The 18485-nt window shown below is 35.2% G+C and overlaps 1 protein-coding gene across 4 annotated transcripts in view; it reads right to left on the reverse strand.

The window, feature by feature from the left end:
• The window catches only part of NMU (neuromedin U), a 172330-nt gene continuing 153845 nt past the window's right edge, over window positions 1-18485 (reverse strand). For 3 of the 4 annotated variants that reach the window (XM_066385775.1, XM_066385774.1, XM_066385773.1), the window contains 7 exons: window positions 17205-17264; window positions 15500-15529; window positions 15359-15409; window positions 13537-13611; window positions 9630-9683; window positions 8520-8559; window positions 1-4873 (listed from right to left, as the gene is read on the reverse strand). In XM_066385775.1, the coding sequence (XP_066241872.1) occupies window positions 8524-8559; window positions 9630-9683; window positions 13537-13611; window positions 15359-15409; window positions 15500-15529; window positions 17205-17264 (306 nt within the window). In that variant the 3' untranslated portion in view covers window positions 1-4873; window positions 8520-8523. The remainder of the gene's footprint in view (window positions 4874-8519; window positions 8560-9629; window positions 9684-13536; window positions 13612-15358; window positions 15410-15499; window positions 15530-17204; window positions 17265-18485) is intronic. The other variant, XM_066385776.1, reaches the window with a different exon arrangement.

Genomic DNA, 18485 nt, shown 5'->3' on the forward strand with positions numbered 1-18485 from the left:
TAAAACACACACTTTTTATTAGGACATTTTGGTTTTAAGCAGTTATAGGTTCACAGCAAAATTGGGAAGGTACAGAGATTTCCAGTATACCTCCTGCCCCTACACATGCGCAGCCTGTCTCATTATCAACATCCTCCAACAGAATGACGTTTGTTACAATTGATGAAGCTACATTGACACATCATAATCACCCCAAGTCCATATTGTACATTATACTTAACTCTTGGTGTACATTCTACAGTGATTTCAGTGCCCTAAAAATCCTCTGTGCTTCGTCTATTCATCCCTTCCCCTCTCAACCCCTGGCAACCATTGACTTTTTTTTTTTCTTTGTCTCCATAGTTTTGCCTTTTCTGGAATGGCATATAGGTGGGATCATCTAGTATGCACCCTTCTCAGATTAGCTCCTTTCACTTAGTAATATGCACTTAAGTTTTTCATGGCTTGATCATTTCTTTTTAGTGCTGAATAATATTTCACTGTCTCGATGTACCACAGTTGATCCATTCACATACTGAAGGACATCTTCTTACTCACTTCCAAGTTCTGGCAATTATGAATAAATCTGCCATAAACATCCATGCACAGGTTTTTGTGTGGATTTTAAGTTCTCAACTCCTTTGGGTAAATAGCAAAAATATGATTTCTAGATCAAATAGTAAGAATATGTTAAGTTTTATAAGAAATGTCTTAACAGTTTTCCAAGGGCTGTACCATTTTTGCCTTCCCACCAGCAATGAATGCGAGTTCCTATAGCTTTACATTCTCACTAGGTATTGTCAATGTTTCAGTTTTTGGCCATTCTAAAAGGTATGTAGTGGTCTTATTTTAATTTTCATTTCCTTGATGAATCAGATGTGGAGCATCTTTATATATGCTTAATTTTTCATTGTTTTGTATTTTTGGTGTTGAATTTTAGAAGTTCTTTATATATTCTGGATATTAACTTTTTATCAAATATATATATTTTGAAAATATTTTTTCCCATTCTGTGGTTTTCATTTTCATTTTATCAATAGTGTCTTTTGATGCATAAAATTTTAAATTTTAATGAATTCCAATTTATAATTTTCTTTCACTGCCTGTGTTTTTTTGTTGTCATAGCCAAGAAATCATTGCCAATCCAATATCATAGCAATTCCCCCTTATATTTTCTTGTGTTATATAGTTTTAATTCTCACTTCTAGATCTTTTATCTTTTTTCAGTTAGTATTTGTTTATAATGTGAGTTAGGAGTCCCACTTCATTCCATTGCATATGGACATCGTTTTCCTGATACCATTTATCAAAGAGGCTATTTTTCACTTAAATGGTCTTCGCACCTTGTGGAAAATCATTTGACTATACGTGAGAGTTTCTTCCTGGGCATTCTATTCTATTCCATTGATCTATATGTTTACCAGTAACACACTATTTTGATTACTGTATCTTGCAATACATTTTGAAATCAGAAATTGTGTGCCCTCCATATTTGTTCAAGACTGTTTTGGCTATTTTTGGTCTCAAGATTTCATATGAGTTTTAGAAAAAAAATTTCTATTTTTACAAAAATTTCATTGGGATTTTGATAGGGATTACACTAAATTTGTAGATTGCTTTGGGAAATATTGACATCTTAACAATATTAAGTCTTCTAATCTGCAAAGTGTGATGTTTTTCTGCTTATGTCTTCTTTAATTTCTTTCAGCATTGTTTTCAGTGTTCAGTGTACAAGTTTTTTGCCTCCTTAGTTTCACTTATTCCTAAGTATTTTATTTCTTTCTGATGTGATCATACATGAAATCGTCTTCTTAATTTCCCTTTGGATTATTCATTACAGTAAATAAAATGTACTTGCTAGGAATCTATAATTAACACAAAAAAAACTATTCATTAAAATTACATGTACTTTATGCTAAAAATATCCTAATCAATAATACATTATACAGAGTGGGGCAAAACTAGGTTACTGTTGGGAGTACACATAACTCCTTTATTGATTGTTATTATTTTCCATCCAAACAGTTGTAAACCTATTTTTGCCCCACTCCGTATATGAATACCAAAATTAAATATGTAAAACAAGAAAAATCACAGTGGTTTTACTTTGGGGAAAGGTGGGAAGAGGTGTTTCTCTGAGTCAGAAAGTGAGAATTTTACTCTGAAAATGAAACAAAAGCACAAGCTTCTGGTTAACAAGGGCTAGGATGAGGTTAGCCTTCTAAACAGTAAATGGAAGTGTAACAGCTTTTGTGGTCATGTAGGAGAAACTTCAGGGACAGTCTGGTCTTCCTCACAGTCGATGCAACTATTAGAATTTTCATTATGATTGCTTAACGTAGTGGGGGGTGATTTTTAAGTTGAATTACATTTGGGCAAAAGTTGCTGCTTTATTTAAGTCAGAAACAGTGCAGCAGTAAGATTTCCAAGATTCGAGAGTGAAACGCTTTCTCAAACAACTAACCTCAAGCGACAAACTTTTAAAAACAGATGGCACTCTCCTAGAGTTAACGTGGATTTCTCTCAAATCTTGAGAAGCACGCAAAATTTAGCTTTTATAAAAAATAAATGTTAGAACCCAGCCCCTGTGGGCCGCCCTCCCCATTTGCCCTCAGCTTCAGGTCCAGCCTGGGACACCGACCTGCATGATGTCAACCTCGACCTTCAGGCCCTGGGGACAGCCTCCTGGCTCCGAAGTCTCCTCAAGGCGGGAGAGAGCCCGCAGAAGGGCTGACGGTTTCCGCGGCCCACCCGGAGGGCAGGGAAGAACAGGGTCCTCCAGTGCACATGCGTGGAACGCGGCTGTTGCCAGGCAACGCGGAGGCCTAAGGGTGTTTGTAGGTACTGACGCACTAGGTCCAGGGTTATTCATCCTAAGCGGTGCCTTTTCTAGTCAACATGTGGTATTGGTGCTGGCCTTTCTCCCAACCTTTCGTACATCACCAAGTAATCAACACGTTTCCGAGCCATCGGACACTCTTCAATCCCTTAGTCCTGTCTTCATGGAGTAATAACAAAATCCTAGGGAGAGGGCTCTTAAGAGAAGTTCTTAGGGGATTCCTACCCCCCCCCCAGGCCCCAATTGTACACGTTATTTTTGTTGTATATGTACAATTTGGGGCCGGAGGGTGGCAGGAGTTAAGGACCACAGCTTTCATCAAATCCTCAAATGGTTCTCCACCTCCATCTTAAAACAGCACTGCATTAGAAGACAGGAGCTCTGGCGTTAGGTAGGAAACCTAGACCGTTGGGTTCCTTGGTGTTTAAGTTAAGGAAATGTTCAATAGGAGTTGCCAGAATCATTGAATAAACATTTGATGTTATTGCCAAATAAGCTTAAATACACATGGGCACAGAGATATACTGATAGGATTTGGAGGGAAAAAAATGTTTTTAAGGACACAATGTTAAACTTATCATTAGACCCCTCCCTCTGTAGTGCTCAGTTAATACTTAATACAAATCCTATATTCCCAGAAGACTATATGTTTTGTTGTGTTTGTGCATAAGATACCGTAAAATATATTTTAAAACATTTACAATTTTTGTAACCATATTTTGGTATTTATTATTTTAATATCATGTGAGTCCTAAAATATGCAAGTGGCCTAAATCGGTGGATTTCTGAAAGGCCCTGGGAACTGCTGCTTAAATTAGTATTCCACTCCATTTTCTTATTTGACAATCCAAAATTCATGCTAGTTGATTACTGTGCATAGCACTGCCTACTGTCACCCTGTGCATCTGTGGAATTAGATCAGGAGGCCCTCTCAGCTTTCAAGCCCCCATCTTGTCAAGCAATTCATTTTTCAAAAATGAACTTGCTTTTTGTTCTATTCTGCTCTGTACTTTCCCTGTGTTCTTCACACAGATTGAGAAGAAGTGAAATTCTGGGACTCTATCAGTATATGGCATAACTGAAGCTATAATCAGTGGTCAACATTAACAAGACAAAGATTTGTCAGATACTCTACCATGAAGAATGTAAGACCTAATCCTATCCACTCAGAGAGCCACCCTTCTCCAAAAGCTAGTAACCAGCTTGGTGGAGTAGGCGGTTATATAAGAGTGGGGGTATCAGAAGGAAAACCCCAAGGGAGCCCGAAAGGGGATAATCTCAACATCCATCTGAGGTTAATTCTGTGTCCGCCAAACACTGACCTGAAGTAAAAAGTTCTCCCAGTGTATTCACGATCCTTTACTAGTAAGACTGTTTTCTTTTTGGTAATGGACAAAACTGGTGACCTTTCATGTGTTGCAAGGTTAAACAACTTATTTTAAAATAAAGTGAATGCTACTGGTTGGTAGAAAAAGCTTGTCTCTTGATAGGTCTGTAGCAATCAGACATCAATTTTACAGAACGTAAATCGGAACTTGTTTATAGGACTATTGGATGTATCATGGCCAAATTCCCCAATGGATTTATAGTAGTTGATATTCCTCCAGCAGGTTTATTTGGTATTCACATTCTAAGACTATTAGCTACTGGGCATTCTGTATTTATAAGAGCTGGTGATTTTGTCACTGACAAAAAATCCAAATAAGATAAACTAAAATAGCTCAGTAAAACTCAACTCTCTACTGAGTGCCTTTAATAAAAATAACGAAATACAATAGTACGTGTATCAGTGCTGTCAGAAGCTGAAGGTTCCAAGGAATATCGCTATTGACAGCTTTGTTTTACACTATCTTTACAACACTAAGAAAAATACTTTAGGATGCTTTCTAAATTTTCAACAAATTAAACATTTACAATTTTAACAAACTTTTACTGAGAATGTTTACAACACTGGAATTTTCAAACATGTTAACAAGGATTCTTCTTGAGAAGAAAACAAAATATCTGTATATTTTATATTCCATGGCATTGCTTCTGTGGAAAATAGTTGGTATTCTGTAAAAAGAGAAAAGTTTAATTTAAATTCAAGTATAAGTGAGTATGTGAATGTGCATATAATGTTTGTATATAGACATTTCTATAAATATTTTGTCATGTGATAAAACTGACATTTGAGGTATTTCTCAGCTTTTATGTAGTCTGTATATTTTTAGCTATTGTTTAATCTGTCTTCGATGGAATATTTACTCTATCTGTATGTTCTGAAATTTTACAGTATTTAACTATATAAAAGTGGTTCCCTAAAGCTAATTGATATCAACAAAATTTATGAATAAAATATTTCAAAAGTTGCAATTTTTCCTCATGTATTTATTTCCTTGTGTATTTGCAATTAAATCATACTATTATATTTGTAACCACTTTATATGTCATCAGGACAAAGTAAGACCTCAAATAATCAGATGAACAACTAAGCAATTAATAAATTTTTTTAATTGACAAAATAAAATGAAATCCTGACTGAATTGATCTATGTAGACCTTAATTTTGGAAACATCCAAATACATGTAGAGCTATTTTCTCAGCTTCGGAGAGAATGTTTTATGAAATTGTTCAAATTGTAGATTAAATTCTATTTCACATTTGTGAGCACTCTAATATTTAGTTTAATATTACAATCAGAGATGTTTTCCATTTAGTATCAAACTTCTTTTGTTTATATTATGTAAATGTCTCCACATTTGTAATATGAAAGATAGTTTCATTTCCATTAACTCCTTGTTCTTAATTCCTTGAACAAAGAAAAAAATAAGAATATGTTGGCTCATATTTCTGATATAGACGTAACAGGCCTTTTTTGAAACAGGAGTTAACGCCAGAAATAGTTTGAAAATATAAGTTCCTAATTATGCCCCATGTGTACGTTAAGTTTTTTCTCCACTTTTCTCATATTTGTATCTTTCATTTCTTTCTTGTTCAACTGAATTGGCTATGTAAGAACCACATTAAATAAAAGGTAACAGAGCATCCTTATTTTGTTCCTCACATTAATGAAAATGCTCTGAAGTGTTTTACTATCAAGCCTGTACTGACTTTGTTTGAAACCATTATATATGGCCCAGTGTGTGGATGACCTGGGTTTGAACCCCGGTCAGGGCTTACATGAGAAGCAACCATCTGCTTCTCTCTCCCTCCCTCTCCCTCTTCTCTTTCTCTTCCCCTCTTGTAGCAGTGGCTCAACTGGTTAGAATGTCGGCTCCAGACACTGAGGACAGCTTGGCTGGTCCAGGCATCAGACCCACATGGGGGTTGCCAGGTGAATACCTGTCTAGGCACATGTGGGATTCTGTCTCTCTATCTCCCCTCTTCTCACTTAAAAATAAATAAATGAAAAATAATTGAAAAAAGTAAATGAAACCATTAAGATCTGGCTGATTGGCTCAGTGGTAGAGCGTCGGTTCAGTGTGTGGAAGTCCGGGTTTGATTTCCAGCCAGGGCATAGAGGACAAGCACCCATCTGCTTCTCCACCCCCCCTCCTTTCTCTCTGTCTCTCTTCCCCTCCTGCAGCCAAGGCTCCATTGGAACAAAGTTGGGCCAGGCGCTGAGTCTGGCTCCATGGCCTCCACCTCAGGTGCTAGAATGGCTCTGGTTGCAATGGAGCAAGGCCCCAGAGGGGCCAAGCATTGCCCCCTGGTGGGCATGCTGGGTGGATCCCGGTGGGGCGCATGTGAGAGTCTATCTGCCTGCCTCCCCCCATACCCCCCTGCCCTCCCCACTTCTCGCTTCAGAAAAAAAAAAAATTAATTAATTTTAAAAACCATTATATATATAATAATGTGAAGAAAAAAATTCATCTTTCTTCTTTTAAAACATCAGAAATTGATGTAAAATTTTACCAAGAGCATCAATTGAAATAATCATATAATTCTTCTAATTGTGAAAATGTTTTAATAGACTCATTAATGTTGAACCATTCTGAATTGCAGGAATACCACTCTTAGGGTCATGGAATTCTTTAAATATACTGCTGAATACAGTTTACTAATATTTCTTTTAAATTTTTGCATTAAAATTTCTTTCTTTTTTTTTTTTTTTACAGAGACAGAGAGAGAGTCAGAGAGAGGGATAGATAGGGACAGACAGACAGGAACGAAAAAAGGTGAGAAGCATCAATCATCAGTTTTTCATTGCGACACCTTAGTTCATTGATTGCTTTCTCATATGTGCCCTGACCTTGGGGCTACAGCAGACCGAGCAACCCCTTGCTTGAGCCGGCAACCTTGGGTCCAAGCTGGTGAGCTCTGCTCAAACCAGATGAGCCCGCGCTCAAGCTAGTGACCTCGGGGTCTCGAACCTGGGTCCTCTGCATCCCAGTCCGACGCTCTATCCACTGCACCACCGCCTGGTCAGGCTGCATTAAAATTTATAAATAACTTTGACCTTCAGTTTCTTTTTTTAATTGTACTTTTGTAAGATTTGGGCATTCGCTTTAAAAAAATATGGCTGGCTTCATTCAAAATATTTTCAGATTCTTCTTTCTTCTCTGAGTTGGAAAAAATTAAAAATCTGTTGGTCTAGGACTTTTTGAAGGGAGAGTTTCTGGATAAAGTTTTCAACTTTTTCCCATAGCCATTAGTCTGTTTAGTTGTTTGTCTTTCTTCTAAAGTGAATCTTGGCAGCACCTACTTTACTAGACAATCCTCTATAAGTTTATAAATAAGTAGACACAGAGATTTGCAAAATACTCTTTATGTCCATTTCCTCCATATCTGTCTGTTTTATGCTCAAATACATTCAGCATAGAATCTCCATTTAGGAGTACATAAAGCAGTAGAATATGCTTTTATTTCTGTGGTATAAATTTATCAATCTGTATTTGGGCTTAATTTCAAAATTCATATCATAATAAGATACTAGGATTAACAGATTTATTAAACATGTAGGGCCATTCAGTAGCCACTAAGTGTCCACTATAGCTCCAGCTTTGAAGTGGGAAAAAGTAGAAGTCATGTTCTCATGTCTTTTATACCTTCTTATTCTCTAGAAATGGTAAATAAAATTGTTATAAAGAATCTTTGACTATGAATCATTTGTAAGGCATGAATACATTCATTCTGTAAGTACAGACCTGTTACTGTGGACACTGATTACCAAAATAGGAACACAATCCTTTATATGTATTTGCACAACAAATGGTGGTGAGGTCAGTGTCTACAAAATCAATGATGATGACTACTGTGGCAAAGCCTGAGGAATACATGACATGGATAAAGCAAATCTGGCCCCAAAATACTGGCATTTTCCATCATATATAGTGGTACCCTGAAATACGAACAGACCAATATACTTTTTAAGATACAAGCTGCAACTCGGTCCATATTTTTGTTCAAGATCCGAGCGAAATTCCGAGATACAAGCTGTGATTCAGGAAGCTGCCACTAGTTGGCACATTGGCACACGGGTCCAGTATCAGCAGTTTGATATTCGAGTTGACTGACTTATGAGCTCGGTTACAGAACAAATTAAATTCGTATCTCAAGGTACCACTTGTAGCTCTCAAAGCTCCTATAATTATAGTATTTTTATAGAATATCAATGTATGCATGAAATCAAATAATGGAGATATAGTGAACATAGTTTAACGTGGTTATCTGAAAACAACAGTAACTTTCAAACTGGGCTAAGTTATGAAACACATACCATTTTAAATGTAACCTTCTGATCTTCTTCCATTGCGTGGCTGGAAAATAACAAATTAGTAATAAGTCAGTGTAACTAAGGAGGGAAGTTAATTTGCATAGAAAACAGCCTAATAATGATCTTACTGCATTGTATTGTTTCCTCCTCTATGTTATCTTGCTCCTTCATTCAATTTATTCTCAAATTTGTTGTTAGAATTAGTTTCCAAAATGCGAATCTTACCATATGGCTCTTCTTACCTCTACAATAATGTTGAAGTTCTTTAGGTAAATATTTCATTAGCTAATTCCCATTGATTCTTCAAACCCAGCCTTAAAGGCTCGCTGTACCTGCCCCACTCCCCAACCTGCATTATCTGCCTTTCTTTTAGAAACCATAACCCCTGGAGTGAAGGTGCATTGAACATAGTATTTTGTATTTATTTCTTTATCAATTTCCTGTATGAGGCTATAAACTCCTAGAGCACAGGAATAGAATCCATCTGGCTTTATATTCCCAGCTTTTGATACATTACTCAGTGCCCAGTAAAAATTCAATAAGTAGTTGTTGAATGAGTGAATGAAAAATTTCTGGTAATGTATTAGGGATACAAACATTTTAGAAGGCATAACTACTTAGAAAGAATTTCACATTTCATAGATAATTTGGACATACAAAATACTAAATACAATGACAAAATTTTGTTTACTTATAGCCTCTATTCTGGTCGATTCTTTTACTTTAAAGAGCTTATGAAAATAGTCATATTTTCAAATCTACTGAATAAAACATTTAGCAAATGATTCCTTAGAATTTAAAGAGTAATACATCTTTAAGACATTCATTTCCTGCACATGAAATTTTATGGAACTAAACTGTGATATAAATGAATGTTACTTGAGGTATTTACAAATGTGAGTAATGGATTAGAGAAGAGATCACGAATGCCCTGCCATTAAAGCAATAAGTTGGTGACAGAAGTGAGTATCAGACTATGACACTTGATGTCAAATATCCATAAATAAACATCAAACCTCACTAAAATTTATGAGTTAATGTAAATAAATGCACAATAAAAGTATTTTTCTGTTTTGATATTGACTTTTAAAAAAAAATACAGTATGTACATACCCTGAATAAAAAGTATCTTCGACTTTGGCTTGCAACAGGACCTTGGAATTCTTCCTGGAAGAGAAAATGAGGGCATTACAATCAAATAAGAGTAAAAATAAATGCAAATTCTTCTTAAGATTATAGTGAAGCTCAAAGTTATTTTCAACTATCATAACTAAACAAAGGAGGAATCAAGGACTTGAGTATATAATTTATAACAATTAAATTATAAATCTAAATCTTTGTATTTAGACTTGAAAATTGTTCAAAAACTAGCATTATCACCAGAATGTATTTTAAAATAATTTCCTTATTAATATAATTTTCAGGATGTTTGTCACAATGTATATTCATCAATAAGTAGAAAGAGAAATGGTAGACACTTTATCATTAACTATATTTAAAATTTCCTTTCAGTATTTTGTTAGAACAAAATAATTTCTTTAAAAAACACATTGTATGTGCTAACACACAACAGGGAAAAATATAAAATAAAATTGTGTCAGATCTAAAGTACACCCTATTTCTATAGGAATTTAAATAGAAATTGAGGGACAACTTTGGTAAACTATACTTATTCAATAAGACTTCAGAAGAGATTTTCCCCAAAATAATTATATTTATAGAAATGGTAATGAAAAAAAATACCAAATAAGAACAAACCAATTATTCATAATAGCTATATTTTGAAGTGTTTCTTTTCTTAAAACATTTCATTTTAAACTTAATGAAAAAAATATTTAACATTTTATGGTTTCCATAAAATTGGTTCTTATATCTTCCAATTTTCATCAACTACTTATAAAATCATCAGGATGGCAATCACTTTAAAGTTTGTTAACAAGACCTTTATCAATTATTCCATAGTTTAAATAAAATTATATTTTTAAATTCTAAGAAATAGCTCTGACATCTATTAAAATTCTGAAATCCCTGCTTTGAAACCAATATATCTTAAATTTTCAATATTTTATACCTAATTCTCATCTTGGTGATAAATCCACTCAAATTACTTAAAAGATTGAAAATTTTCATATTTAAAATGTACACACAACCTGACCAGGTGGTGGCGCAGTGGATAGAGCATTGCACTGGGATGCAGAGAACCCAGGTTCAAGACCCCGATGTTGCCAGTTTGAGTGTGGGCTCATCTAGTTTGAGCAAGGCTTACCAGCTTGAACCCAAGGTTGCTGGCTTGAGCAAGGGGTCACTTAGTCTGTTGTAGCCCCCCAGTCAACGCACATATGAGAAAGCAATCAATGAACAACCAAGGAGCCACAACAAAGAATTGATGCTTCTCATCTCTCTCCCTTCCACTCTATTTCTCTCTCTGTCTCTGTCACAAAATAAATTTTAAAAAGATGTACACACAGAAACTATACATTTATATGATTATATATGAAAAAAAGAAAGGCAGGACAAAAATGTAACTTAAAACATGTTAAAATTTAAAACTTTCAAATCTAAACATACAGATTGTTTTAGTCATCACTGGAGAGAGAACAGTATGTAAAAGAACTTGAGAGGTAGAGGTAAAAGAGATGTGGGAATGGAAGTAAGGATGTCTAGTGAACAAAATTTAAGAAAAGTCTCGGAATGTTTTAAGAACCCAAAATACTTACTTCATTATCAAAAATATGATTTAACATTAGATGACTTAGGCCCACCAAAGCTAACATAAGTTTTTCTATCCCTGTTTTACAGTTTTCTTTCATAGGTTCCTTGGAAACTTGTCTTGCTGCAATATAGGACTTATATTTGTCCAACAGGATATACTATCAAGTCACAATTTATATGTTTAGCTAGTTCTCTGGAAATATAGTCTGAAATGATATAGGAAATTTTTTGATATATTTTATTTATTTATTTATTTTTTATTTTTTAACAGTTGTAACAGTTACAACCCTTGAGGATTTTTTTTTTAATTTTTAATTTTATTTTATTTATTCATTTTAGAGAGGAGAGAGAAAGGAAGAGAGAGAGGAGAGAGAGACAGAGAGAGAAGGTGGGGAGGAGCTGGAAGCATCAACTCCCATATGTGCCTTGACCAGGCAAGCCCAGGGTTTCAAACCGGCGACCTCAGCATTTCCAGGTCGACGCTTTATCCACTGCGCCACCACAGGTCAGGCCAATATATTTTAAGAAACTGAATTTTTAAATTGAAATCTTTTGCTATTCACAAGTCAAGCAAACTTCAGAGAGTAGAAGTTAATTCGACAAAGGATACATTACGTCTAGAAAGCTTGGTAACAACTGATTTGGTTCATTTCATACTGAAAATCCTATAATTTTACATGGCTCCTACAGTTCCTCTTACACATTCAAGCTGGCAGCAGATACTATCTTCTTTGATGAAAGTTTAGCTTAAGAATGTGAAGAATTCAGGGAAGAAATAGTGACTATAAGTATAAATTTTGAGGAATTTATCTGCCTAAACTGTATGCATTTTTTAAAAGTATTGGAAGGGCACACTTTTCCTTTCGATCACAGACGGAAGACTGCATCTCCCAGGCTGAGTTGAAACAGCGCAGATGTCTCACCAGAGCAGAGCAGAGCAGAGCAAGGTGACCTTTGAGGAGCAGAGCAGAGCTATCTAGCCAGAGAGGGGCCTGGCCCAGGGCTGTTCTACAGCTGTGATGTTTGCACAGCTGTGTGTATCACGACTGAGCTGTTTCACACTCAATAAAGTTTCCTTCTTCATCGCACCCCAAATTAGGGATTCTTGTTGGCCTTGAATTGGTGCCAATATTCATTGATTTTCTTGTTGGCATTGAATTGGCACCAAGAACCATTGGTTGCCACACCAAAGGCCTAACAACCAATTTATATAACAGGGGCCAGATGGTGTTGACTGTGTTATTTCAGAAAAGTATCCTTCCAGTTCCTTGTAGAAGTCCCCACCTTTCCCCTCAACTACAAAAGTATTTGAAGACGTTTGGGTAGTACATTAAGAGAAATAAAATTAAGATGGTATTTAAATTAAGAGAAAATATAACAGTAAAATAATAGAAGTATCCAAGATTAGACTATAACATAAATGGCATAGTGAAAAAAAAATTTGGCAAGACTAGAAGTCAGAAGAATTACTGTAATTTCTAACTTCACGTACTAGAATGATCTTGGAAGCACCCTTAACTGCTCTGAGATGATTTCCCTTTAGTAAACTGAGAAAAACAATACTTGTATATGTACCAACAGAGTTGTCAAAATAATAAAATGAGATAATGTAAGACTGAAAACTATAATGCACTGTAACAATGTGAGGCATTACTTAAAAATAATACCTAGAAACTACTTTCATCGTGGAAAGAATTAGCATCCTTTTAAAATAACAATATAAATGCCACAGTTTCTCATTTAGAAAGCTGTTAACAAAGTTATATCTATCTTAAACATAGATACTGATTTGGGGCCATATTTTTGTTAATTGTGGGAAAACTATAACACCTACAATTAGTTTCTGATATATTTACTTCTTGAGCCTAAAGTATTACTTTTACTAACACTTTAATAACTTGGATACAAAGATTGCCATGCCAGCCATTTGCCTACCTGTGCACAGAGATTTTCTTGTATCTTTTCTCCTTTTCCTACCTAATGACCAGACACATTAGTTGGGTCCTTTCCTAAACTGAGAATATGTTTCCTCACTGGAAGGAGAATGATCCTTGGAAGGGAATCTAATCCCAGCTTTCCTCACTGCCCATAGCTTGGGATAGAAGAGACATACTGTGAGGATGGGAAACAAATTTTTTCTTCCTGAGTGTGAAAACACCTTAGCAAACAGATGTTCTTAGGCTACCTGGATGTTTACGTGGGGTTTATCCTGAAGAAAAGTGTCTTATAAAAACACCAGAACTTGGAAATCACAGGAGGGCTGCCCCACACAGAGTGGCAAAGCAGGCATGCAGTTTGTGTTACATACGTCCACTTTGAATCTCTTCATTCTTCTCTCATGCAGTTGAGGAACGAGCTGCAGCAACGGATGCACGACAGACGACTGAGAGACACGAACACACACACGTGATGAGCACAGAGGCTTCTCAGCATTGGGCATAAAGACGGTTTTCTATTTGTTTGTTTTTACCCACTATACTTGCTCCAGACAAAAAAGAACAAGAAAGATGTTATCTAAGACAGCCCTTAATGAGCATTCCAAAGAACTGTGGTGAATACGTCAAGAGATGGAATAAAATGTGGTAGCTCTATGCTAGGATCTTGCCATTACGCTGATGAAGCACTTTCCTAAGGGCTTCAGTTCATCATCAGCTGTTTCAAAAGTATTATAAAATCCCCACCTGCGTCTTTAAACAGGCAAAAAACAGTGTCTGCCTCCAGTCTTACTCAAAATGACTTGGGACAGATGAAAACAATGCTGAGGGAATCAGTTTTTTTATTGGGGTTTTTTAAATTATGAAAATGTTTCTCTAGAAAATTATCCTGTACACACATCTAATAATCGCCTTTATAAATTATATATATGTTTGATTTAAAATTCAACATACGGAACAAGACGACAGGGGACAAAAAAAAGTGACAAGGTGTTGTTGATAGAGGAAAATATGACTAAGATGCATTTTCTCAAAATGTAAAGATGCCAAGCAGAAGGAAATGAAAACACATCCGAGACATGTGGCTACCTGCTTCAGTTTCATTTTAAAGGCACGGCTGGAATTGAGCCTTCTCACAAATATAAAAATCACTTATCAAATGGATTACTTTAAGCCCCTATAGAGTGTTATTGTTAACCAATTCAACTTGTATTTGGTTTGTAAAGCCAGTATAACCTAACTTTCAACTCCTCATATGTAAGACTATTATGTGATTAAACATTTACAATTGAGTTTAAGATGATCGTTCCCTTTCCACAGATACATACATGTTTAAAATAGACCGGGGTCCTCATTCCCTAAATTGGTCTATGGTAGTGAGTCACAAGCTTAGAAAGAATATTATAGTCAAGTTATTATTAAATTTTCTAATTGAAACACCAAAGTAGGTCCATTAGCATTTCTTATATCGATACATAAAAAGAAAAAACTATCACTAACCCACATAATTAGAAGTGAACTGAATTTAAGTTATTGGTTATTGGCTAATCTTAGTAAATTCTCCCACCTAGTTACAAATAAGGAGATCTTAGGAATATAAGTAGGAATTTTTAGTTATATTTCATTATATTTTTGACAATTATCTTTAAAAATAATTCTATTCTCAATTGATTTTATTGGGGTGACATTGGTTTACATAATTATACAGGTTTCAGTTGCCTAACTCTATAACACATCACTATATACTGTACTGTGGTCACCTCCCCTAAAATAATACTTAAAATGCCTTTGGATAAAACAATTTTTTTTGTACTAATCGCTATCGAAAACAGTAAGTTTTACTTAATTACTCTTTTTTTTTTTTGCGCATCTAGAATTTAAGTTCCATTACAGCAGGATTTCTTTTAAATTCTATTTACTGCTATATTTCTAGTACATAAAATTGTGATTAGCACATAGCAGACACTCAGTAAGTAATTGTTGAATGAGTGAATTATTTTAGTATACATGTAGTTATTGAGATATAAAATGAATTAAATGTATAATAAATATTGAATGCTATTTGTTAATGCATTTATATACTTTTAAAGTAAAAAAAACACATGAATTTGATTTAGCTCTATCAGATAAACTGAAAAAACAGGTTTAGAAAAAAAATACCAGTGATTACTAGTAAGAAGTAATCCTACAACTTACCACAACATTTGAATTGCCCAACTTCCGTGTCTTCGAATAATGAAATAAGAACTATTAAAAAAAAATAGTGAGCTTTACTATAGATGATTAATGGTTTCTTTTATTATTTTTTAATGTATATATTTATGAAAAACACCTTACCCTTTTGGTATTAACCTTTTCATCTGTTTTCTGTTGAAAAAAAGAGACACACTATCATTATATTATGCATAACAGAAAAATATAATGTAGGTTATATATATTATATACTAGAAAATTGGTAATATAAAATCCTCATGTAAGTTTTGAAAATGTGACACATATTACATGTAAAATATAAGATTGAACTTGATTAAGCATATATTTCTCTAAAATAAATTAGATATTAAAAACTGTTCATAAATAAAGTATGTACAAGATCTTTTCTACAATATTATTCATAAAAGTAAAAAATTGAGAACATCTACAAGTTCAACAGTGGTGGAATTAGAATGATATGATTACATATGGGATATTCAGAGAGATAGACAAGAAGGAATCACATTAAAATATTTGCAGCTATTATCACTAAATAATATTATGTTATTTTTGCTTTCTTCCATAAACTTTTTTATATACCTCTCTCCCATCAAAAATCTGTTCTAAGAATGAGTCATATCATTCTTTTTTGTTATTTTTTGTTCTCATTTGCTTTTAATATAAAAGGAAACTCATGGATAAATATCATTATCATTTCTTTTATTTTAATTAAAAGAAAGTTTTAGAAAATGTTACCATGAAAAACACTAGGAAAAAATACAGTCATAAACAATTAGTTTCAGAAAACATTTATGCTTTCAAAATCAAGGGGTTTCTTATGAGTTATTGTATGTGATAGGCATAGCAGTGAGAATATATTAATGATCATGGTTTAATCAGAACTGCTAATGAAAAATATAATTCTAAACTTGAGGCTCTTATTCTTAATAAGATAGTTTAAAAATAAGTGCATTTAGCCTGACCAGCCAGTAGCTCAGTGGATAGAGCGTCGGACTGGGATGCGGAGGACCCAGGTTTGAGATCCCGAGGTCGCCAGCTTGAGCATGGGCTCATCTGGTTTGAGCAAAAAGCTCACCAGCTTGGACCCAAGGTCGCTAGCTTGAACAAGGGGTTACTCGTTCTGCTGAAGGCCCACATATAAGAAAGCAATCAATGAACAATTAAGGTGCCACAACGAAAAACTGATGATTGATGCTTCTCATCTCTCTTGTTCCTGTCTGTCTGTCCCTATCTATCCCTCTCTCTGACTCTCTGTCTGTGTAAAAAACAACAACAACAACAGTGCATCTATAAAATATAGAATATTAATTAAGGTTTGGTGCATTATGCTATTTTTCAAGTTTCCATCTATTCTCACTTCAGGACAAAAAGTTCTCCCCAAAAAGCTGAGTAATTTTAATAAGAAACTAAGACATCACAGGAAGAATATAATTTTCATACTGACAATGATAATATACTATAGTTTGCTTTTTTTTGCATTCCAATGTCTTGCTCTCCACAAAGAAGGATGCACCTGTTCTCCAACTGTAGTATGAGTTAGCGAGAGAAAAGAAGCCGAATGACTCCACTTTTCTCTCATCAGAGAAAGAACACATCCTTGAGGGGGACATATAACTTTTTAATTAATGACTGTAAACTCCACTGATATGACCTTAAATTCCCGGACATCAGAGTAACCGAAGTATTTGTTTCTTCTCCGAAATCAGCTTATCCTCTTCAAGCTCCTCTTGGCTTACTTCCTAAATTGGGTATGTTTTCTTCTAGGAGGAATTCTAAGATACCACTGGGCACTTTTTTGCCTACAAATAACACACTACTTCAGCCTTACCTGAGGCTTCAGTCGAGTCCCCATAATTGTGAAGCAAAGCTCTTCCAATGCTTTGGATGCCTAATGGAAATGAGAAGATACACAGGCTATGCTTCTGTTTCAACAACATTTCCATAGAAGATATAACTGTAGAATATTTGGAACACAAGGATATTCCAACTACCCAGAATAGAATCCTTCTTGTGGCCCACTGATTCTCTATTGGAATCCCCTGATTTCACTCATGACAAAAAAAAATTGGCTTCTAAAAATAAAACTTTCAAGAAAATGTGTGGGGAAAAAATGTTATGTATTATATATATGCACTGATGAAGGAGTCCATTGTGGTCCAGATACATAGTTCTCAGTACTTGCTAAGATTTCACGGAATTCTATGCCTGACAGTAATTAGGGCAGTGCAAAAAGAGGGATGATTCTTCTCAGTTGGTAGCAAAGTCTGAATCTGCATGCCAAAGCTGTGAGCCTCGCTGAATGTTACTCATTATTGGGTAATTTGAAAATCCTCAATTGCTCACAAACAATGGAAGCTGGAGAGGGAAAAGCCATGAATGGGGCACCTGATCTGAGTTACCACCCTCCCAGGCTGCTGACTGCACACCCCAGGATCAGGTTTTTCAAAGCGTCTGCGCGCAGAAGTAGGGCAGGGCTCCTTGTGGTTAGCAGCCAGCTGGGTGTGGTGAGGAGTAGCACAAATGGACAAGCAGGGGCGAAACCTATTTTGCACAGAATTTAGCACAGTAGTATCATGAACAATTGATTACTTAACAAATGCACATCGGAAAAAATGAGGATCTAGAACCATGAGGATAATATAATTAGTCGTTAACAACATAGGCTACTGATTTGAGCAGCCTGCAACTCTCCAATTCCATTTCTACTCTTTATGAGCTGTGTTATCTGGGGCTGGTTACCTAACCTCTCTCAACTTCAGCTTCTTCAGCCATAAATCAAGGATGACAACATCACTGCAGAGGGTTCTTGGAAGGATTAAATGTAGGTAAAGTGCTTAGTATACTGCCAGGTACAGAGCAATTAGTTAACAATGGCAGCATTAAAAAATGTGTGACCTGTAAAGCTTGATTTGCAGCTATAGTTGCTCATAACTTAGATGTCAGAAAGGTTTGGGGCCACCAATATCCTCAGGTTTTAAACAACAGTGCTGCTTAATATGGTTGGTTTTAGTGAAGGATATAGTTGGAGTTACAAAACAGCTTCTCTGGGCATTCTTCCTAGTATCAGAGGTCAGCTTTGTTCCCTTCCATTTGTTTGACTGCCATGCAA

Source organism: Saccopteryx leptura, chromosome 5, assembly GCF_036850995.1.
Source record: "Saccopteryx leptura isolate mSacLep1 chromosome 5, mSacLep1_pri_phased_curated, whole genome shotgun sequence".
NCBI lineage: Eukaryota > Metazoa > Chordata > Mammalia > Chiroptera > Emballonuridae > Saccopteryx > Saccopteryx leptura.